We start from the raw sequence: 23,758 nt of genomic DNA, 5'->3' as shown, positions 1-23,758 counted from the left end.
TGCACACTGTCCAACTTATAGGAAGGTTGTATAATACCTTAAAAATGGAGAATTATTAAGCAATTTCTGCTGCGTTCTGATACTGATAGTTCCTGGAAACTCTGAAGGCTGATGTGGCAAAAGAGTGCACTTTGAGTTCCAAACAACTAAGGCCCCATTTTAGTCCTAAAAATCAATTGCTGTGAACCTGGGCCTTTTAAAAATTCTTTTAGGGACAACTGTTCTGTTGCTGACAGTTTACATTTGGGAAGTTTCCTAAGGATTTAAGATTTTGTTCAACTATTGAGTTCTCTGGAGTGATTTATTTAGGAAGAAGAATCTGCTTCCTTTTTGTTACTTCACCGAGGACTTGTAGCAGGCTGAGTTTGTTGAGAATTATTGCTGGCAAGTAAGCCTTACGGGTTATCCTTTACACCTATGTCAGCTAAAAGTCTCCCATGAACAAATCCAGCACTCCATACCTTATTCAACAGACCTAAGAATAGGGTCCTAAATTTAGACCGTAAGGCGCTACTTTTAGCTCCTCTTCTCGGAGGGGAACAGCAATCGCTCAGCCAAAGTCCACAGGGGTTTGCTTTAGCGTTTGGGTAACTAGGAGCTCCTGGAATTTAAGACAGTTCTGCCTAGCAAGTGCCCAGGTAATTTAGGTAGAAGTGAATAAACCCCTGCAATCCTCCTCTGGGCAGAGGAGACGCGATCGATGTTCTCCCGCGTGGGAGAGGTGCAACTGTGCCCAAACCACAGCTGACCCGCGACGCCTTCCTGTCCAAAGTCCGAAGTCCGGACGCGGTTGGCAGGACGCACAGGCACGGGCCCTGCAGGCCATTTTCTCACTGGAATGAAGGCGGCGCCGGTTTCCTTGGGCCGGCAGCATCCCCCCGGGATACGCTGGGCTTCAGTGGGGGTGCAGATAGGCTCTTTTTTGTTTTTTAAGTTTTTTAAAAAATTATTTATTTTTTAAAGATTTTATTTATTCATTTGACAGACAGAGATCACAAGTAGGCAGAGAAGCAGGCAGAGAGACAGAGAGAGAGAGGAGGAAAGGCTCCCTGCTGAGCAGAGAGCCCCATGCGGGGCTCTATTCCAAGACCCTGGATCATGACCTGAACCGAAAGCAGAGGCTTTAACCTACTGAGCCACCCAGGCGCCCCGGGCGCAGGTAGGCTCCTAACTGACAGCGAGGGAAAAGCGCTGGGGGCTAGTACAAGACCTGGCCTCCACCCTTGGGTCGAGGGGGCCGCGCTGCGCTCACCCCGCGGGGCTCCACGCCTAGGGGCCTCTAAGAAAAGCCTCACCGCTACCGCGGCCACCTGACATAAGGGGGTCCTCAGCCACTGCCCTAGTCTTCTGGGCAGTGCGGCCCACACCACAGCGCAGAGCCTGAGGCCCAATCCCAGGGTCTCTGCCTCGAGCCCCGCGACTACCAACGGTCCTAGGCTTCGCCAAGTCCCGCTCCAGCCCCTTTAAGAGCGCGAGGCAAGGACACGTCGCGCGAAGAGGGAGGGGAAACTAACCGCGTCCTCGCGTCCCCGCCTCCCCGCGCCGGCCTGGCCGAAACCAAACCGAGGGGTGGACCGCGAGGAGAGGGCAGGTCGCGGACTCCTTGCGAGACGGGCTTGGACCTTCGGATCTTCAGGACGTAGAGCATAACTAGGGGCGAGGCTCTCCGGGTGGGCAGCATTGGACACGTGAGGCTCGTTGGTGCGGTTCCCAACAGCAACCCCCCGCAACCGGCTCCGCAGTGGTCTGCTCCGGTTGCCGGGTGCAGGTTTGGGTTCCGGACCCAGAGCCGCCGTGTTCTATACCAATTGTTGTGGCTCCAGGCCCTGGCTGCGGCCACTCCAGTTGAGGCGACGTTGGCGCCATGGAGGAGCCCAGGACTGGCCCTCAGTCGTACTTTGGGCTGGTCCTGGAAAAGCTGCGTACGGTGAGTTCAGGCGCGATCAGGGTTACTTGGCCCAGGGGTCGCAGGAGCCTCCCGGGGAAGGAAGCAGCCGACTTATGGCTTTGCGGTCCTGGTGGCGGTGGTTAGAGGTCCTGAAGCTAGTCCTCTCACCTGCTGTCGGGCTCCTGCGTGTGTCCGAGGCAGTAGCCAGGTTCGCAGGCTGCTGGGGTGGTTGTGTGTGTGTGTGTGTGTGTTTGTGTGTGTGTCTGTGTTGGAAAGGGACTTGGAGATCCGGAAGGTGAAGAGAGCATTTACCTAGCAGGATTTTGCAAAGGTGTGTCAAATGTTTTCGGATTCCTAAAAAGAATAGCTTTACCGTCATGTTATTCGCTTTGAACAGGGGTCAATGACACGTGGTTCTCTCGACTGTGAGAAACTTGAGGACTAATCCTCGAAATGAATTCCTTTTAGTGATGAAACTTCTCGTTGTCTTGAAGGGACACCGAAACCTGGACGGGAAGTTAGGATTGTAATTCTGCGTTTTCTTGTAATAAAGAATGCTCTTTCAAGATACTTTACCCTAAGTGACATTTTTCTTCGCATCTTTCTGTGTGTTGTTAATGTAAAAGGTCGTACTAGTGTAAAATCTGGAGATCCTGAACTCCCAGTGTTCAAAATGTTTTTAGTCTTTTTAAGGTTAATTTGTGTAGTTGTGTAGATTTTTCTCTCTTAAGTGTTTATGTGCCTTTGCTGACAGTTGAGGGGTATTTATATGCCTGTGCTTTAAAATGTTTGCATTAAAAATCAAGTCTTTTAAAATATTGGGTCAGTTATAAGGATTGTTTTTTTTGTAACCGAAATTAAAAGTACTGTTGTCATGGTGTTCAGTCATTCAACCAAGTGCATCGAGTGATTGTGTGTGTGTGTGTGTGTGTGTATTTGTGTGTGTGAGAGAGACAGTTCTGTGGAGAATTTAAATGGACTGAATTAGGGCCACTGGTGTCAAGCTGTCTGTTAAGGGAGAGAAGAAAAAGGAAATAGTGCAAAGTAGAAACTGATGAACTGCTTACCAAATCATACACAGAAAGTGCTAGGGAAAGTGAGGGGTAGGAGAGATTATATCCAGTCGAGTGTGTAGGAAAGCCTTTCCAGGCTAACTGAATGGGTTAAGCAGAGGGGACAGGAAACAACATTGTGAGTGCAGAGAAGTGTCTCACTCGAATACAGAGTAGGCTCAGGGAATGATGCGCAGAGATGCCTGTTGGAGACATTAAGTAGATTCCTGTTGATGTAGGTGCTGGAGAGCATTTGAAGAATTTCAGTGGTTAGACTTTTGGTTTAAGTAGCTTCCTGATGGTGGCATGTGAGTTAGATGTAAGGAGAACAAAACTAGAAATGGTGTAGGGAGAGATGGCATAGTAGTCAAGTAGGGATAAAGAAGAGGGTACTGAATGGGAGAAATATTTAGTAGCTAAGAGCTAAAATGGGTAGGATCTTGCTGATTGGATGGGAAGGGTGAGAGAGAGGAGGAGTCCAGAATGACTGCCAGGTTTCTGGCTATGCAGCTTATTCATTCACAGAGGTAGAGTTTATAGGAAGAGAAGCATATTGTGGAACAAGACATGATTTTATTTTGTACATATTTCCGGCCTGGCCGAAACCAAATCGAGGAGTGGACCGCGAGGAGAGGGCAGGTCGCGGGCTCCTTGGAGACGGGCTTGGACCTTCGGATCTTCAGGACGTAGAGCATAACTAGGGGCGAGGCTCTCCGGGTGGGCAGCATTGGACACGTGAGGCTCGTTGGTGCGGTTCCCAACAGCAACCCCCCGCAACCGGCTCCGCGGTGGTCTGCTCCGGTTGCCGGGTGCAGGTTTGGGTTCCGGACCCAAACCGCCGTGTTCTATACCAATTGTTGTGGCTACGTCAGGCCCTGGCTGCGGCCACTCCAGTTGAGGCGACGTTGGCGCCATGGAGGAGCCCAGGACTGGCCCTCAGTCGTACTTTGGGCTGGTCCTGGAAAAGCTGCGTACGGTGAGTTCAGGCGTGATCAGGGCTACTTGGTCCAGGGGTCGCAGGGGGACAGGAAACAGTATTGTGGAAATGTTTTCTTTCTTTCTTAGAGAATCTTAAGCAGGCGCTCCACTGGGCATGCAGGTTAGTAGCTATCTATAGATAGCAATTTGGAAGGAGTACTTTATGGATCAGAGTTATAAAGCAGACTTTGTTGAGGAGAATAGGTGTTAAAGGGTGTTTTTCTAGGTAGAAAGGGCCTAAAAAGGACTGAACCCTGGAAAAAAATCAAACCTGATTAGACTTCAGGTTTTTCTTAAAAGGACATTTTCTTTTTTTCCCCTACCATTCTCTTTTCTGTGATTGAGTAGTATATGGGGCCTAGTAACAAAAGAATAACCCCATTGGGTGAGGATGAGTAATGAACTGACCCAGGGAAAGATGAAATATAGGAGGAACTGTAAAAGCCTTAAGCTGTTTTGTACCAAAGACCTGCTCGGGAGAGAAGTTGTGTGGAAAGGCCATGGTTACAGGATCATGGTCTTTGAAGGAGGATTAATAGAAATAGTTACCTTTACTGAGTTCCTGCCCTGCATGTTGAAGCTGCGTTATTCCCATGACAGGTAAGAGAAGGGAGCCACAGAAGTAGGGTAGAGATACTCAGATTCCAAACGCAAAGCTTCATCAGTGGTTTTCAAACCTTTTTTTTTCTTAAGCTTCAGATCTATTTTTTTCCTTCACTGTGGGTGAAATCATAAATGGGATCCAGTATACTCCACACATAAAACCTAAACTGGTCGATATCAGGTTTAGAGGACCTGACCTCAGATTCTTTTCCTTTGGGCTCTTACTTTCAGAAGCTCTGAGGTGTCTCTGTAGAATTCCAGTTTGCACATCACTGCATTTTACCAGTGCTGTTTTTCATCACTTGGTGATTGAAAATTGCCTGAAAAATATACTGCGATACCTTCTGTTTGGTAGTCTGGCAGCCCATTTCATGAAAAGAGTGTTAATGGTGTTTACACATAAACTTGTACTTACTTATGTCTTAGTTTGTGGGGGCTGCTGTAATAAAAACACCACAGACTGGGTGGCTTAAATAAGTAACATTGTTCTCAGTTTTGGAGGCTGAGAAGGCCAAGATCAAGGTGCTGCAGATCCTGTGTCTGGTGAGGACACACTTCCTGGTTCATTCTTCTCATTATTACCTCACATGGTAGAAAGGTCAAGGGAAGTCTCTGTGGCTTCTTATAAGCGAACTAATCCCATGCACGAAGGCTCTACACTCATGATCACCTCCCCAAAGCCCCACTTCCAAATACCATTACACTGGGAATTAGGTTGCAACATATGAATTTTGGGGAACACAAACATTCCATGTATAACAGTTTGTAATCAATACTTTTTATCAAATGTGCATTTTTGAGAAGTTAATTTTTTTGTCTTGAAGGTTTTGGTAGGAGTGCCTGAAGATATGAGACCAAATTCCTATGGTTTTCCATGGGAATTGGTGATATGTGCAGGTGTTTTTGGATTTTTTGCTGTTCTCTTGTTTTTGTGGAGGAGTTTTCGGTCGGTAAGTAACCAATATTAAGAGAATATTCATGTGTCTTAAGGTTGAACAGTTAATATGAGAAACATATCTCTTATTTTAAGGAAAGAAATTGATTGTTAAGTGCATTTCTCGTGTTAATTTGTGGCTATTAGAAATTGTGAACTCAGAGGAATTTTTTTAAGTGTAAAAATTTTAAAGACTTTCTTTGTAGAAGTATTCTACAATAATATTAAAACCTTACATTTATATTTTATTTATTTATTTTTATCTGTGCTTATTTTTAAAAAGTTTTTATTTATTTGAAAGCAAGCCCAAGAGAGACAGAAAAAGATTGTGAGTGGTGGTGGGGTGGAGGGGGGTGGTGGGGAGGGACAGAGGGAGAGGGAGAAGCAGGCTCTGCTGAGCAGGGATCCTGAAGTGGGTATCAATTTCAAGATTCTGGTATCAAGACCTGAGCTGAACAAAATATTACAGCAAAACAAAAATATTACCAAGGTTTTTGGTTACTCTTAATTGACCTATTCTTGCAGGGTCGCCTAGATTTACTTCTTCCCATATTTGAATACTTTCAGAGTTGTTTTTAGTGTAGATCTTTGTATAGCAAACTTTCTGAGACTTTATTTTGAGTGCTTGAGGATATTCGAATTAAGCTCCCACATTGGAATCATAATTTGTTTGCTATAAACATTTTTGGTCCAAAGTTCTGTCCTTTTAATACTTTAAACCCTTAATTCCTTGACTTTTTATGTCTAATGTTACTTATTGAAAAGTCTAATGTCAGTGTGACTGTTACTCATAAGTGATCTGTTTTCTGTAGAAGCTTTTAGAATCTTTTAATATTCTTTTTTTTTTTTTTTTAAGATTTCATTTATTTGACAGAGAGATCACAAGTAGGCAGGGAGGCAGGCAGAGAGAGAGGAGGAAGCAGGCTTCCCCACTGAGCAGAGAGCCTGATGTGGGGCTCCATCCTAGGACCCTGAGATCATGACCTGAGCCGAAGGCAGAGGCTTAACCCACTGAGCCACCCAGGAGCCCCTTAATTTGATATTCTTATTTCAGTATAATGTGTCTAGGCTTAAATGTTTTTTCTTATTTCTGTTTTAGAATTCTCTGGAATCTTTTAATATGAGGTCTTTCATCTTTTTTTTTTTTTTTTTTAATCCTAGAAGTTACTGTCTGCATTTTACATTTTATTTTTCTCCTTTTGGGACTGTGTTTTTAGATACTGCCCTTTCTATTTCTGCCTTCCATATCTCAACTTTTGTTTTTCAATTTTTTAATAGGTTCTTACTACCTTTTGAGATAGGTCTTCAATGCAATAATTCAGTTCACTAATTTAGTCCTATATTAATACTGATTCTACTGTACTTCGACTTTAAAACTTAAAAACTTGGGGCGCCTGGGTGGCTCAGTGGGTTAAGGCCTCTGCCTTCGGCTCAGGTCATGATCCCAGGGTCCTGGGATCGAGCCCCGCATAGAGCCCCGCATCGGGCTCTCTGCTCAGCAGGGAGCCTGCTTCCCTTCCTCTCTCTCTGCCTGCTCTCTGCTTACTTGTGATCTCTGTCTGTCGAATAAATAAGTAAAATCTTTAAAAAAAATAAATAAAACTTAAAAACTTTAAAAAATGTTATCCCTATACATCTTCTGTAGATGATTTAAGTTCTCTAAGTCTGCTTATCTTTACAAATGGGATCTTTCCTTCATTTTTTGAGATAGAAAAAGGTTAAAGAAGAAAATTATTTTATATTCAATTCAATCCATGGTAACATTTTCTCAAACTTTATTTTGGGTGTTATCAGTGGGGGAGATGGTACTAAGGGCTTCCTGAAATTGTTTGAGGACCAAATATATTTGATGAACAGTGGGATAAGTGAAATGAAACAGGTGTTTTTAAGGTAGAATTATTTCAGAGCCTTTAATATGCTAATAAATAATGTGATTCTTCAGTAGAGAGACTTTAATATGTAACATTTTTTCCCATTGGAAAAAGAACACTTTCAGATAACGCATATTCATACTAAGGCAATAAGAAACCAGTTGTTTTTCAGTTGGTAGAAGTTAAATAGATTTACTTGAATATATATTTGTTTTAATGTAATTTTTGTTAAAAATTTGTTTCAGGTTAGAAGCCGGCTTTATGTGGGTAAGCTCTTTTTTCTCTTCTAGATCTCATCATTATTTATAATTTTGAAACTTAAAACAATTTACATATGATGATGATATGAACTTTCTTTTCAGGAAGAGAGAATAAGCTTGCTGTAGAACTTTCTACACTAATTGATGAAAAATGTAAACTACTTGAAAAACTTAGTCTTGTTCAAAAAGAGGTAAGATATTTTTGAAAATGTTAACATTCATGTTAGAGTTAGAGGACTTAATACTCTTCAGTGCAGATACTTCACTGTTAAGTTTAAGATTATTAATGCTTTATAAAGTGTGAGAGTTCAATTGCTTTTCATATTACCAATCTTATTAATTTTAACCATTGTGGTAGGGTAATAGGATAATGAGGGTAAGCACTTTTTCATGTTTTTATTGGTCATTTTGAATATTCTTTTTGTGAAGTTGACTGCTCAAGCTTTTTTTTTTTTCATGTTTGAGAAGGTGTCATCTTTCTTTTTCCTTTTCGATATGTAGAATATTTTCTATATTTGAACATGAACCCTTTGTCAGATATATGTACTGCAAATATTTTCCTCCACTGTGTGGTTTACCTTTTTATTTCAAACGGTAAGCAGAGGTTCTTAATTTAACCTAGTCTAATTCATCCATCGTCTTTATGATAACTGCTTTTTTGTTTCTTATTTAAGAATTTTTGATTACTCAAGGATACGAAGATATTCTTTTGTGCTACTTTTAGAAACTTTGTTTTACTTTTCTCATTTAGTCTTTGTTTAAGTTTGCTAGGACTGCCATAACAAAATGCCACAGACCAGCTGGCTTACCAACAGAAATTAATTTTTTCACCGTTCTGGAGGCTAATAGTCTAAGATCAAAATGTGGGAGGTTTGGTTTCTTATGAGGCTCTTCTCCTTAGCCTGCATGCCCTTATCTCATGTGGTCTTACCTCTGTGCAGGTGTTCATTTGTGTGTCTCTGAGTGTCTATATTTCCTCTTTTTTTTTTTTTTTTTTAAAGTTTTATGTATTTATTTGATGCAGAGAGAGAACACAAGCAGAGGGAGCAGTAGGCAGAGGGAGAGGGAGAAGCATGCTCTGCACTGAGCAGGGAGCCCAATGTGGGGCTCTATCCCAGGACTCTGGGATCATGACCTGGGCCGAAGTTAGAGGCTTAACAAACTGAGTCACCCAGGCACTCAGTGTTTCCTCTTCTAATAGGGACAGCAGTCTGATTAGACTAGGGCTCACCATAAAGACTTTATTTTAATTTAACCACCTCTTTAAAGGGTGTGTCTCCAAATACAGTCACATTCTGAGGCTATGGAGCTATATATTTTGGGGAAAACAGTTCATCTATATATTTATTTATTTTTTAAATTTAGAACTTCATCTTTAAATAATTTGTTGTATCACATAATAACGGCACAGTGCTTTCAAATAATAAAGCATATTTAAGAGCATTGTACTCACTAAGTTATTATTAAAACTGATATGTATTTGATAAAAGTAAAACATTGTGCCATTATATATTTATTTTTAAAAAAGATTTTTAAAAATTTATTTGACAGAGAGTGACATGGTGAGAAAGGGAGCACAAGAAGAGGGGAGTGGAAGATAGAGAAACAGGCTTCCCGCTGAGCAGGGAGCCCCATGAGGGGCATGATCCCAGAATCCTGGGATCATGGCCTGAGCTGGCCTGAGCTGGCCTGAGCCGAAAGGCAGATGTTTAACAACTGAGCCACCCGGGTGCCCTGAATATTTGTCTTTTCATGTGTCCATTGGCCATTTATTTATCTTCTCCTGAGAAATCTCTCCTCACTTCCTTTGCCTATTTTTAAGCTGGGTTATTTGTCTTTTTATTATTTAATTTATTTAAATTATTTAAGTTATTTAAATAATTTTATTAAATATTATTTTAATGTTAATAATTATATTATTATTTTATCTTATTTTATATTTTAAATAAGATTTTATTTATCCATTTGAGAGAGAGAGTGAGAGGGAAGAAGGTCAGAGGGAGAAGCAGACTCCCGTGGAGCTGGGAGCCGGATGCGGAACTCGATCCCGGGACTCTGGGATCATGACCTGAGCCAAAGGCAGTCGCTCAACCAACCGAGCCACCCAGGCACCCTGGCTTTTTATTATTGAGTTGTAACTTTGTATATTATACATACAAGCTTCTAAATATCTGATTTTCCAGTATTTTCTCTCATTTCTCTGGGCTTTCTCCTCACTTTCTTGGTAGTATCTTTGAGGCATTAAAGTTTTTAATTTTCTTTCTTTCTTTTTTTTTTAATTTATTTTTAATTTATTTTTTAAAGATTTTATTTATTTGACAGACAGAGATCACAAGTAGGCAGAGAGGCAGGCAGAGAGAGAGGAAAAGAAGCAGGCTCCCTGCTGAGGAGAGAGCCCGATGTGGGGCTCGATCCCAGGACCCTGAGATCCCAACCTGAGCCGAAGGCAGAGTCTTTAACCCACTGAGCCACCCAGGCCCCCCCCCCTTTTTTTAAAGATTGTTATTTATTCATTTGACAGAGAGAGACACAGTGAGAGAGGGGGAGTGGAAGACGGAGAAGCAGGCTCCCAGCAGGGAGCCCAGTGTGGGGCTCAATCCCAGGACCCTGGGATCATGACCTGACCCGAAGGCAGACTCTTAACGACTGAGCCACTCAGGCGCCCTTAATTTTCTTTTTAAAAGATTTTATTTATTTATTTGACAGGGAGCACTAGCAGTGGGGAAAGGCAGAGGGAGAGGGAGAAACAGACTTCCCACTGAGCAGGGATGTCGATGTGGGGCTCTATCCCAGGACCCTGAGATCATGATCTGAGCTGAAGGAAGACATTTAATTGATTGAGCCACCTAAGCGCCTCTGAAAGTTTTTAATTTTTATAATAATGCTCAGTTTTTCTACTTTTTTTTTTTTTGTTTGCACTTTTGGTGTCATATCTAAGAAACAGTTGCTTAAAACAAGCTCTGAAAGATTTACACTTGTATTTTTTTCTTAAAAGTTTTATGGGATTAGATTTTATGTTTAGGTCTTTGATCTGTTTTGAATTAATTTTTTATAAATTGTGTGAGGTAAGGGTGGGTCCAACTTCATTCTTTGGCATGTGGCCAGTTTTCCCTAGCAATGTTTGTTGAAAGGTTTGTTCTTTCCCCCATTGAATTGTTGTGGCACCTTTATTGAAAATCAGTTGACTGTAATTGTGAGGGTTCATTTTTGGATTCTCAACTTAGCTGTTATGTTTGTCTTATGCCAGTTCCAAACTGTCTTGATCAATGTTAGCTTTTTGATGGGAAATGTAAGCCCTTTAACTTTGTTCCTTTATTTCAAAATCATTTTGATTATTCTGGGTCCTTTGTATTTTCTGTGAATTTTGGGATCAGCTTGCAATTTCTGCAAACAGATTAACTGGAATTCTTTTTTTTTTTTTTTTTTTTAAGATTTTATTTTTGGGATGCCTAGGTGATGCAGTTGGTCGAGTGTCTGACTCTTGATTTCAGCTTAGGTTGTGATCTGAGGTTTGTAGGATTGAGCCCTGCATTGGGCTCCACACTGAGCTCAGAGTTGGCTTGGGACTTTCTCCCTCTGCTCTCTGTCCCCCACCAAAATAAATAAATCTTAATTTTAAAAAATGTTTACTTTTAAGTAATCTCTGCATCCAACATGGGACATGAACCCATGACCCTGAGATCAAGAGTCACATGCTCCACTGGCTAAGCCAGGCAGGCGCCCCAGATTAGCTACAGTTTTGATAGGGCTTATGTTGAATCTATAAATCATTTCGGGGTGTATTGCTGTCTGAACAATATGAAGTCTCTGATCTAGGAATAGGAATAGGAGATGGAGATGTCTTTCCATTTAGTTGGGTCTTCTCTGTTTTGTAGTTTTTAGAGTATAAGGTTTGGAGCATTTGGCTTGGTCATTTGGTCGAACATGCTACTCGTGATGTCAGTGTTGTAAGTTTGAACCCCATGCTCAATGTAGAGATTACTTAAAAATAAAATCTTAAAACAAAAAAGAGTACAAGGCCTACCATTTTTTTAGTTAAATTTATTCCTACATATTTTATTCTTTTTGATGCTATTACAAATGAGTTTTTAAAATTTTATCTTTTATTTGATCATTGCTGGAATAGTGTTTATTCTCCTATTATTTTCTAAACATTTATGGGACCTTTAGTGAAGTATCTACCTTTTTATTCCTGATAATTGGTTGGTTGAACTTCTCTCCCTTTTTTATCCTTTATCAGCCTTGGTAGTGTTTTATCAATGTTTTAGTGCCTTTATTTATTTATTTAAATGCTCCATTTATTTATTTATTTAAATATTTTATTTATTTATTTGAGAGAGAGGGAAAGAATGAGCAAGAAAGAGAGAAAGCACCAGTCAGGGGAGGGGCAGAGAAGTAGACTCACCGCTGAGCAGGGATCCTGATGTGGGACTCTATCCCAGGATTCTGGGATTATGACCTGAGCCCAAGGCAGAGGCTTAACTGTCTGAGCCACACAGGTGCCATAGAGTTTTCATTTATTTATTTGAGAGGGAGAAAGAGAGTGAGCACGTGGGCACAAGCTGGGGAGGGACAGAAAGAGGGGAGAAGCAGATTCCCTGCTGAGCAGGGAAACCTACATGAGGCTCTATCCCAGGACCCAGGAATCATGACCTGAACTGAAGGCAGATGCTTAACTGAATGAGCCATGCAGTTGCCCCTTTTTAATGCCTTTCAAGAACAATCTTTTGGTTTTGTTGATTCTTTTTACTTTGTTTTATATTTAATTTCTTTATTTTTTCCCCCACTTTGCTTTGCTTTATTTTACTCTTCTTTTTTGTTCACTTTTTGGGATGTGTACTTAAATCATTGAGTTTTACTTTATACTTCATTTACACTTTCTGCATTAAAGCTCTAATTTACTTTGGCTTTCTTTAAAACATCTCATCGGTTTGGGTATGTCATGCTTTCTTGATCAAACAGTATAAAATATTTTAAAATTTTTGTTGTGCTGTCTTCTTGGAAACACTAGTTATTTGGTAGGGTACTTATTAATTTCCTAAGAGAGATTTCTTAAAATTTCTTTTTAATTAATTTTTAGCTTAATTTTACCTAATTCTATTTAATTCAGAGTATACGGTCTATGATTTCATCCTTTGTTCTTTGTTGAGACCTAATTTATGACTTGGTATAAGATTGATTTTGGTAAGTGTTTCATGTATGACAGAAATACATACATTCATTACCCTTGTGATGTAATACCACTTTTATTTACCCTAGTTATTGGTATATATTTTTGTTACTTTTTAAATTCATATTATCTATTGGTTATTGAGCGAAGTATGTTTCCCATTATGATTATGCATTTGTTTTTTTCTTAATTTTGTCAATTTTATGTTAGGTGGATACAGATTTGTAATTGTTTTATCTTCCTGGTTAGATTGAGCCTTTTATCATTATGAAATACCCCTGTTTTATCTTTAGGAATTTTTGATTTTGTCTGATATTAGTGTAGCTATTTGGTAAGTATTTGCATGGTAGATCTTTTCCCATTAGTCTACTTTTAACCTTTTTATGTACTTATTTTTCTGTTGTCTCTTTTAGAAATAGTGTACAGTTGGATTTTGCTTTTTTAAATTAGTCTAAAAAAATCTTTGTATTTAATGGACTATTACTTCATTTGCATTCCATGTAACTTCTAATTTATTAGGGCTTAAATCTATCATCTTAACTATTTCTATTTCACACGTATTCCACGTTCTTTTTTCTCTCCTCTCTTATTTTTTTTATTTAAGTAGTTTATTTTTTATTATTTCAATATTTTCTATATCAGTGGGTTTGTTACTTATGGATTATCTTATATTCTTTTAATGATTATCTTAGAAATTACAATATCTACCCTTAACTTACTAAAATCTAATATAAGTGAATGCTGTTACTACTTACTGGATGATGTAAAGATCTTAGAATACTGTAATTCCACTGTCCCTTTTTGTGCAAGTGCTTTTGCACTATATTTTGATTTTATATTTGTTTAAACCTCCAAGTCATTTTATTACTATTTGAAATCCTGACCATTTGTTTGGATTTACCCATATGTTTATTATTTTCATTACTATTTATTCTTTCATTCATTTTCAGCTTTCTTCTGGGATGATTTCCCTTACTTCTGAAGAACACACTAGTGTTTTCTTTTAAAAAAAGTAGAGAGAGAGAGAGTGAGTGAGAGTAAGAGAGAGAACAGGGGCAGAGGGAGAGGAGAGGGAGAGAAAGTGGGAGATGCAGATTGCCCTGCTGAGCAGGGAGCCCTACATGGGGCTGGATCCCAGTCATGGCTTGAGCTAAGGCAGAGGCTTAACCAACTGAGCCACCCAGGTGCCCCATCCTAATCTTTCCTTTTGTGAAGTATACTATTGATAAATTCTCTGTTTTTGTTTGTCTGATAATATATAATGCACATTTTGTGTAATGCTGTTTTTTGAATGCTAAGTTGGCAATTTTTTCCCCCTTTTTTAAGATTTTATTTATTTGTCAGAGAGAGAGAGAGCACAAGCAGGGGGAGCAGCATGGGGAGAGAGAGAAGCAGGTTCTATGTTGAGCAAGGAGCCGGAGGTGGGACTCAATCCCAGGACCCTGGGATCATGATCTGAGCTGAAGGCAGTCACATAACTGACTGAGCCACCCAGGCATCCCATATTAACCCTTATTTTAATGTCTTATTGAAAATTCTTTTTATTTGTTTATTTATTCGAGAGGGAGACAGAGTGAGAATAGTGGGGAGAAAGAGAGGGAGAGAGAATCTTAAGCAGACTTTGTGCTAAATGTGGAACCCAAGGCAGAGCTCGATCTCACAACTCTGAGATCATGACCTGAGCTGTATTTAAGAGCTGGGGAGCTTAACCAACTGTGCCACCCAGGTGCCCCTGACTGAAAATTCCTGTTATTTGTATTCTTCAAGAATCTGTTTCTCCTGCTCACTTTTTTCTTGGTTCTTAGTCAGATCTTGTGTTCATCAGTGCCAGGTTATATAAAAGAAAAATCTGAAGCTGTGAGTGATGTTATCTTTCTCCTTAAGGGTTTACTGTTGCTTCTCATAGGCAGCTAGGTTGAGACATCAGAAATCATAGATTACTTTGAGTACAGATTAAAATGTTTGGAACTTTGGCCTTACTTCGAGGGATTGGTCCGTTTCTGGTTTAGACTTTCTTATAAGGTAGCCAGTGTGGGTTGGTATTAGTTTCTGCTCAGTTTCTTGGCCTATCATCCTCTGCTTTTGGGCTGGGAGAAGGAAATGTCAAATGCTAGGCTTGCTTTTCTAAGAATTCCCTCTTCTATCTCATTCTGTCGATAGCTGTCTGAAGCCTTCTGACATATCCTATTTTTCTATGTGTTTTTGTCCATCTCTTCTTCTTCTTCTTCTTTTTCTTTCTTTTTTTTTTTTTAGATTTTATTTATTTATTTGACACAGAGAGACAGCAAGAGAGGGAACACAAGCAAGGGAAGTGTGAGAGGGGGGAGAAGCAGGTCTCCCATTGAGCTGGGAGTCTGATGTGGGGTTCAAACCTAGGACCCTGGGATTATGTCCTAAGTTGAAGGCAGGCACCTAACCAGCTGAGCCACCCAGGTGCCCCATCCATCTCTTCTTAATCTGGCGAGAAGCTTTTTCCAAATAGCCTAGTTTTCCATTTAATCACTTTAAAAAAAAGAAAAAAAGCATTGAAATAAGTGTATTTTGCCAAATCTTATAGCATTGTATGTTTCATTTTCTTTGTTTTGCATGTTTAAAGATTTTATATTGCCTGCTTGCTATATTTGTTCTATGATTTGAATTACAAGTGAAAAGTTCTGATGACCAGTTTGTATTAATTTCTCTTTAATGAATAGGCAGACTTGGGACTGTTCTCTTAGTCTTAAAGGTGAAGTTCTGTCATTTGTTACTCAGGTTAGGGTATTGTGGTATGTTAGCTGCCCTGGCTCTAATATAGTGTTCATATCTGAAGAACTTAAAGCTAAGTAAATCAAAGTAAATTAAGCATACATGTGGAAGTGGATTTTGTCTGCATCTTAGATACCTCTCCAGATAAATTTAGAATAAAATTTGTAGAGTTTTTCCTTACAGTGTTGCTTTCTTTCAGTATGAAGGCTTAGAATCGTCTTTAAAGGATGCCAGTTTTGAGAAGGAGTCAACAGAAGCACAAAGTTTGGAGGTAAAAACAGTGCCTATAATTATAAAAGCTGGGGTTAAGATTTTTTACTAGATATCATAAACTTTAAGGAAAATATATCTCCTCAAAATTATTTCAAAAGAAATGTGAAAGAGCATTTCTAGATGTTAAAACTTAAAGAAAAAGTTAATTATAGGAAATGGGACATTAGGTAACATAAATATTTTTAAAAATTAGAACTTTGCTTGCTAACTTGTTTTGAGCGAGGCATATTCAATTTACTGGAATCTAGGGCCTTATAGAAGCTCTTTATTTTTCATTCTTGGGAATGAAATGTATTAAGTAACCCTTCCTTTTTTTTTTTTTTAAAGATTTTATTTATTTATTTGACAGAGAGATTACAAGTAGGCAGAGAGGCAGGCAGAGAGAGAGAGGAGGAAGCAGGCTCCCTGTTGAGCAGAGAGCCCGATGCAGGACTCGATCCCAGGACCCTGAGATCATGACCTGAGCCAAAGGCAGCGGCTTAATCCACTGAGCCACCCAGGCGCCCAACCCTTCCTTTTTTTGATTCTTTTTGCTCTAGAAAGGAAAAAATAGAAAGATTCATTTTCATAAATTTAGGAATAGTTGGCAGGAATAAATTATGTAAATTGTGGCAGTACGTGCCTTTACTTCATCCCCATTGTATTAGGAGCTGACTAGAATTAGACCAAAGATTTGTATTGTAAGCAGTGATGTGCTGGTAAAGGTTTAATAGCTGGCTCTCTGAAAAGCAGGAGTCCTTGTTTGTAGCATTTGCTTGCTTCTGTTTTGTAAATACTTCCAATTTCAAGGTACCAACATGATGTCACTGAATGTAGGGTTTGGAAGAGATAACTTATAGTCAGCTCTCTTGAGCCAGGTATGATTTGGCTAGTAATAGGAAGGGAAATAATAAAAATTTGTCATTTAGCTAAGCTACAATAGATTAGAGTAAATGCTATTTGTTATTATTTAGAGATGGAAGTATTGTCAGAAGCATATTAATACTAAAGTAGAAAACAATGGATTTTGTACTTTTGGTATATGTGTTTAGACAGTCCAGCTCAGCTGTTATCAATCACTGATGTCTGTAACCATCGGAAAGTCTATTATTGTAACACTGGATATTAACTAACTGGAATTAAAATAGAAATTTTAAAAAAAGCTATAGATTATGTCTCAAAATTTCCTCGGTAGAGCCCAAAGGAAGTTATAAATTGAATTCCAATGGAGTAAATTTCTTAATCTTTTCTTTCTTCATTTGTTACCTAATAATATCCTCGAGAACTTGTTGAAATTGTTTTATTTACTGATATTCTGTTTTATCTCCTCTTCCAGCAGTGCGTTCTTAGTTTGATTAAAAATAAATAAATAAATAAAGAATCACAGAAGGCATTTAGTCTAGCAACAGAAAAGCAAAAACTGGACAGAAAAGGCATTTATTCAAGTTTGGTAGTATTGTGGATAAAATAAAACACACCAATTTATTCTTAAGGCATTGAATTTACATTATCTAGCAGGAAAATTTAAATGAACATTTTAGAACTTTTTGTCCTATTTTTATAATTTTAAAAAACTTGTGATATTTATTTTTAAGCTTGGTAGACATAATATAAACTATATATGATATAATTTAAAAATTTGATGGTTGAATCAGTAGATAAAATCTAATAGTACTGTAATTTTGATTCAAGTCAGGGAATTCAAATAATCAAATAACCAAAGTTGGGAAATACATATAAACAAGTTTTTTGACCACTGTAATATAGTATGTACTTGTTCTTTTTTTATTTTGGTCTCTGTTAAATTCTTTGAATCTTTGGGTTTTTTTTTTAACAAGTTTGTTGAAGGATCACAAATATTAGAGGTATGTTTATTACATATTTAAAATCCAATTGGAATGATTCAGTAACTAATCATTTAAAATGAAAAAGGTCCAGGGGCACCTGGGTGGCTCAGTTGTTAAGCAGCTGCCTTTGGGTCAGGTCATGATCCAAGGTTCCTTGGATCAAGCCCTGTGTTGGACTCCCTGCTCAGCAGGAAACCTGCTTCTCCCTTTCCCACTCCCTCTGCTTGTGTTCCTGCTCTCTCTGTTCTCTCTGTCAAATGAATGAATAAAATATTTAAAATTAAAAACGTCCCAGAAAGTAATTCAATGCAGAACATTATTATGAAGCAGTCTTGATTATTTTTTGAGTTTATTTTTTATTGTGTCTTTAATCTTACTGAATCAGACTTATTTCTCATCTTTTTCCTTTATAATGCTCTAGAGCAGAGGTTGGCAAACTATATTCTTTTTTTTTTTTTTTAGAGACTTTATTTATTTATTTGACAGAGATCACAAGTAGGCAGAGAGACAGGCAGAGAGGGGGGGGGGGAAGCAGGCTTCCCGCTGAGCAGAGAGCCTGATGTGGGTCTCGATTCCAAGACCTTGAGATCATGACCTGAGCCGAAGGCAGAGGCTTAACCCACTGAGCCACCCAGGTGCCCCGGCAAACTATATTCTGGGCTCTGCGCCTGTTTTTTTGTTTTGTTTTTTACTATAGTTGATACAAATGTTAGATTAGTTTCAGGTATACAGCATAGTGATTGAACATCTCTATACTTTATGCTATGCTCACCACAAGTATAGCTACCATCTGTCAATATACAATGCTATTATAGTCTCATTGACTGTATTTCCTATGCTGTACCTCTTATTCCCATGACTTAATTCATTCCATTAATTGGAAGCCTGATCTCCCACATACTCCTCATTTTGCTCATGCCCCTCACCATCTTTCCTGTGGCAACCATCAGTTTACTCTCTAAATTTATAGGTCTGATTCTGCTTTTTGTTTGTTTTTTGTTTGTTTGTTTGTTTTTTGGTTTACACATATGAGTGTAATCATTTGACATTTATCTTTCTCAGTCTGACTTATTTCACTTAGCAAATACCTTCTGGGTCCATCCACACTGTCACAAGTGGCAAAAAAAACTCATAATTTTTTATGGCTATGTAATATTCCATTGTGTATATATACCACCTCCTCTTTATCCATTCATCCATCATTGAACAGTTATGTTTCTCCCCTATTTTTGCTATTGTAAATAATTCTTCAATTAACATAGATATATATATATCTTTTTGGATTAGTGTTTTTTTTTTTTTTAAATAAAAATAGTGGAATGATTGAATCATATAGTATTTCTACTGCTTTCCACAGTGGCTGTACCAGTTTATATTCCCAGCAACAATGAACAATAGTTCCTTTTTCTCCACATCCTTGCCAACACTTGTTATCTCTTGTCCTTTTGATTTTAGCTATTTTGACAGGTGTGAGATGACCCCTTATTGTGGTTTTTGAATTGCATTTCCTTGATGAATGATGTTGAGGATTTTTTCATGTGTCTCTTGACCATCTGTATGTCTTCTTTGGAGAAATGTCTGTTCAGGTCCTCCGCCCATTTTTAACCAAATTGTTTGGTTTCTCCACCTGTTTTTGTAAATAAAAATTTATTTGAACACAGCCATACTCATTCATTTACATGTCTTTGCATTCTTACTACATAGGCATATTGGGACAGAGACTACATGGCCTAAAAGCCTAAAATATTTACTCTCTGGCTCTTTGTAGAAAAAAGTTTGCTGACCCCTGCTAGCATTGCTATTATTTAAATGGTATAAAAATGTACAAATATGTAAACTAAATTCATTTGATTGATAACACATGTGTTTGATTATACTTGTCTGATTTATCATAACCCAGAAGTCCTATTCTTGTCTGATAAAGTTGGCTTCCTTTTTTAGACGGTCTGTGAAACTCTGAACAAGACTAAATCTGAACTTGAGGATGAAATACTTGTTCTGGAAAACCAATTAGAAGAAGAGAAATCTCTACATTCTGAACAAGATGAATTGGTAAGGTTTTTGTTAAATGAGGAGACTGTAGGAAAAGGAAGGTTACTGAATTTTAAGAAATTAATAGGTATTGGGGTGCCTGGTGGCTTATTCAGTTAAGTGTCTGACTCTTGATCTCAGATCTCAGCTCTGGTCGAGGTCTCAGAGTCACGTGTTCAAGCCTTGTATTGGGCTCTGTGCTGGGCATGGAGCCTACTTAAAAAAAAAAAAAAATTGGTATCAGTTAAGGTATTGTATGCATTCTAAAAAAATCCAAAAAATATAGAAGGTGGTTAAGTAGAAAGTAAAATTTTCAAGATCCACTAGCCTTTTTTTTTTTTTAATATGTTAGGGGTTACCATTATTATGTTAAGTATCTTGCATATTTTTAGAGAGATTTTCTATATGCACTATGAAGTAGCTCACATAAATAAAGTTGAATAATCACATACATGGTGGTTTTTTTTATTATACTCAAAAGGTATTTTGAGAACATTTTAACTTTGCTTTATTTGCCATTTATTTTAAAATCTGTTTTAAGGAAGGTCTAGATGTGTGTGATTATTTAGTAAGATATGTCAGTGAACTTAATCTTGAGATTATATAGCTTAAACATCATGAAATATTAAAGATGAGATGAAATACTATTGCTGTCTAACTTTCATATAAAATCTCTAAGCATATGGCTGACAAGTTTTCTTAGAGTCCTTTTTTTTTTTTTAGAGTAGATGTATTTAGGTTAACAATATAGCTAAGGTATAGAAGCTGGAGAGATTTTAGTGAATAAATAGTCATTTATTGATCGATGTTCTCTTTCCAGATGGTGGATATTTCAAAAACGATACAGTCTCTAGAAGATGAATCAGATTCTCTTAAATCACAAGTGGCTGAAGTAAGTTGAATTAGCCTAGAAGGTTTGTTGCTTTTGAAAATCATTTTAATTTTACTGTTTTATGTTTAAAGAAGAAGATGTAATACTAGAATTTGAGATATTGGGGTCTTAGATATAGTTCCCTTGTAGAAGGTACTTCAGGAAGGTTCATTTTTTTATTGGACAGATACTTACTGAGTTCTTGCTATGTACTGGTCATTGTTGGAAGGTACTTGGCACTTAATTTTAGTAGACAAAATATACAGGAAAGCTCTCATATAGCTTAAATTCTAGAAAGAGAGGCAGATAATAAAAAGTTAACAAAATTTGCTACAGAGTACATAAAAGATCATAAGTGGTTAAATCCTTTATCCAAGGCCACATGACAAGTTCATGACAGAGCCACATCTGGACCCTGATTCTAGACTGGCCTTTTTTATGCTACCCCACACTGCTTTTCATATTAATATTGGTGTGTTTTTTACTTCAATTCCATGTTTTAGGGAGTATGTGTAAAAATGAACTATTGTATTAAATAAGTTAATAAATTAATTTTAAATTTAAATAAATTTACAATTTAATTAATAAATTAAATAAAAATAAATACATAAATTCTTATAAGCTTAATGTATTGTGTTTACTTAGGCCAAAACAACCTTCAGAGTATTTCAAATGAATGAAGAACGACTTAAGATAGCTCTAAAAGATGCTTTGAGTGAAAATTCCCAACTTGAGGAAAGCCAGAAACAGGTTTGTACTCTATAGGGACTTTTAAACGGTGAATATATAATTATAAATGTTCTGGGCATACTCATGACTGACCCATGCTAGGGGCAAGATTAGCCTTTTCCTGGGAAGCAGGAGAGCAGGACTATCTCCCGTATATCCTTTGGTGTCTCTTTTATATAGGGTGCAAATTGTATACTCCTGGCACCTTGTTCCTCCAGTAGTTAAAGTAATCCAGGGCAATTTTTTTTTTTTTTTAAGATTTTATTTATTTGACAGAGAGAGAAATCACAAGTAGGCAGAGAGGCAGACAGAGAGAGAAGGGGAAGCAGGCTCACTGCTGAACAGAGAGCCCAATGCGGGGCCCGATCCCAGGACCCTGGGATCACGACCTGAGCCGAAGGCAGAGGCTTTAACCCACTGAGCCACCCAGGCACCTCTCCAGGGCAAATTTTAATAATCACAGCAAATAGCATTTAGTACCAACTCCTTAAAGCCAGACTGAAGGAAGGAAGAGAATTATTGCAGGTATGGGTCTGGAGCCTAAAGATAGAAGCAGTTCTGGTGGTAGATCAAATGGATTTAGCTTTAACCTTTTCCTTCTTAATAGATAGATAGATAGATAGATAGATAGATACTCTCACACACCCAAATATATTTCCTGTCTCACTATTCTTCCAATAGAGGAGAATTTTTCCATGAGAAAATTTTTCATTGATTACATTATTTGCAGTTTTTAAAAAAAAAATGTTACAACTGAGCCACGTGATGTGCTCTAAATGTTCTATTTTATCCAACATTTTCTTTGCTCTACGGTAATTGTTTTGTTTCCTATATACTTGTCTGTATATCTGTCTTCTGGAGATGCTGAAAATCTTATTTATGCATTCAAATGCTTTGTTAATATACTGATTTTACTTTTTTTTCTTGAAGTAATCCTTCCTGGGGTCTTCCATCTTCCTGGTTTGATAGGAACTTGTTCTCTAGGTCTGTTAATGCTTCTGCTGTCCCGAGATTTCACTTCACTCCCATTGTCTTTCTTCTGTGTTGTATCTTTTATTTTCTCTATCTAAGATGTGCTCTTTTGTGGTTAATTCTCTTGATAAGCTTCTTGAGAAAGAGATGTAAATGCTAACTTTTTAAAAATTTACATCTTCTTTTTTTTAAGATTTTATTTATTTATTTGACAGACACAGAAAGACAGGCAGAGAGAGAGGGAGAAGCAGGCTCCCTGCTGAGCAGAGAGCCCAATGCAGGGCTTGATCCCAGGACCCTGGGATCATGATGTGGGCCGAAGGCAGAGGCTTTAACCCACTGATCCACCCGTGCACCCCAAAATTTACATCTTCTTGAGAACATCTTCATTTTGGTTGGATATCTTCTGAGTTGAAATTTTTTTTTTTTCTTGAAATTTGACATTATTGATCTATTTCCAGTACTGCTTTTGAGAAGTCACATAGTATTTGGATTACTGGATCTTTGTGATCTGCTCTTTTCCTCCCTGGAAGCTTTTAATATCTTTCATTGTTTCTGTTTCTCCAAAATGTCATTATGATATGTGGTGTTTTTTCATACATTTGTTGGATACTCTTAGTTTAGAAACTTTTGCTCTTGATTGAGTTCTGGGAAATTATTTCCTGCTTTTTTGGGGGATTTTTATATGATTATACAATAATTATATGAAGATGTTCTCTTTGATTTCTTTGTTTATATGGAAGTTTTATTGACTTATTCTTCTATATTTTTCCATTTTAAGTGTTCTTTTTGTATTGCTTATGCCTCTTCTTAATTTATGCAAGCCATGTTCTTATCTTGCTGATATTTTATTTTATTTTTTCTTTTTGAAGTGTTTTTCAGTTCCCTGAGTTGTCTTGTTTCCTTTAGTTTCTGTTTTGGTTGTATCTTTTATCTAAGAGTTTCTTTTTAAAGTCAAGTATAGGTGATTCACGGCAGTCTGCTCATTTGTTAGTGAAACTCTCCATGTCTAATTGGAAGCTCTGCGTGTGTTATTGGGAGGCTTTTCTGTAGGGTAATCTGCCTAGGATGTTTCATTGGAAGATCCCTAATTGTTGGCATTTGAAGACCATTTTCCATAGGGATGATACCTCCTCATTCCTGTTTGAGAGGTAGAAGCCCATTTGCCAACAGTGAGATGAGCAGCTTAGAGTGGTAAGGGTTGTTGGTTTGTCAATATTTAGTAAGTTATCTTTCACTTAATACTTGTATTTTTTCAATATTTTACTCACACTTTCACCTGGGGCATGTGTCTGAGAGTTTCATATTCTGCCTCTGTAGAGAATAACTTTCTAAGCTTTTGCCAGATGTGTATGTATGTGTAAGTATGTGTGTGGGCATGTGTGCATGCATGTGAAAGATGAGAGTGGGAGGGAGGGATGAATGGAGAGTAAGAATGTGTGTGTATGTGTGTATATTTATATATGTGCAGGGAGAACACGAGGGACTTTCTGACTTTTTGTACATACTTTCAGGCAGTCCTTCTATTTTCAGTCCCACTTATACCTCTAGTATT

General features: G+C 38.1%; 1 protein-coding gene across 8 annotated transcripts in view; it reads left to right on the top strand.

Moving 5' to 3' along the window:
• The window catches only part of MIA2 (MIA SH3 domain ER export factor 2), a 79,692-nt gene that overhangs the window by 18,917 nt on the left and 37,017 nt on the right, over window positions 1-23,758 (top strand). For 4 of the 8 annotated variants that reach the window (XM_082737755.1, XM_082737754.1, XM_082737761.1 and 1 more), the window contains 7 exons: window positions 5,346-5,471; window positions 7,572-7,593; window positions 7,689-7,777; window positions 15,701-15,772; window positions 19,542-19,652; window positions 20,452-20,523; window positions 21,148-21,252. In XM_082737755.1, coding sequence (XP_082593881.1) covers window positions 5,346-5,471; window positions 7,572-7,593; window positions 7,689-7,777; window positions 15,701-15,772; window positions 19,542-19,652; window positions 20,452-20,523; window positions 21,148-21,252 — 597 coding nt within the window. Of the gene's footprint in view, window positions 1-1,558; window positions 3,917-5,345; window positions 5,472-7,571; window positions 7,594-7,688; window positions 7,778-15,700; window positions 15,773-19,541; window positions 19,653-20,451; window positions 20,524-21,147; window positions 21,253-23,758 lie in introns of those variants that run through there. The other 4 variants (XM_082737756.1, XM_082737760.1, XM_082737757.1 and 1 more) reach the window with 4 other exon arrangements.

Source organism: Mustela nivalis (genome assembly GCF_964662115.1).
Source record: "Mustela nivalis genome assembly, chromosome: 6".
NCBI lineage: Eukaryota > Metazoa > Chordata > Mammalia > Carnivora > Mustelidae > Mustela > Mustela nivalis.
The sequence above is the reverse complement of the archived record's forward strand: the minus strand, read 5'-3'. Positions and strand labels throughout refer to the sequence as shown.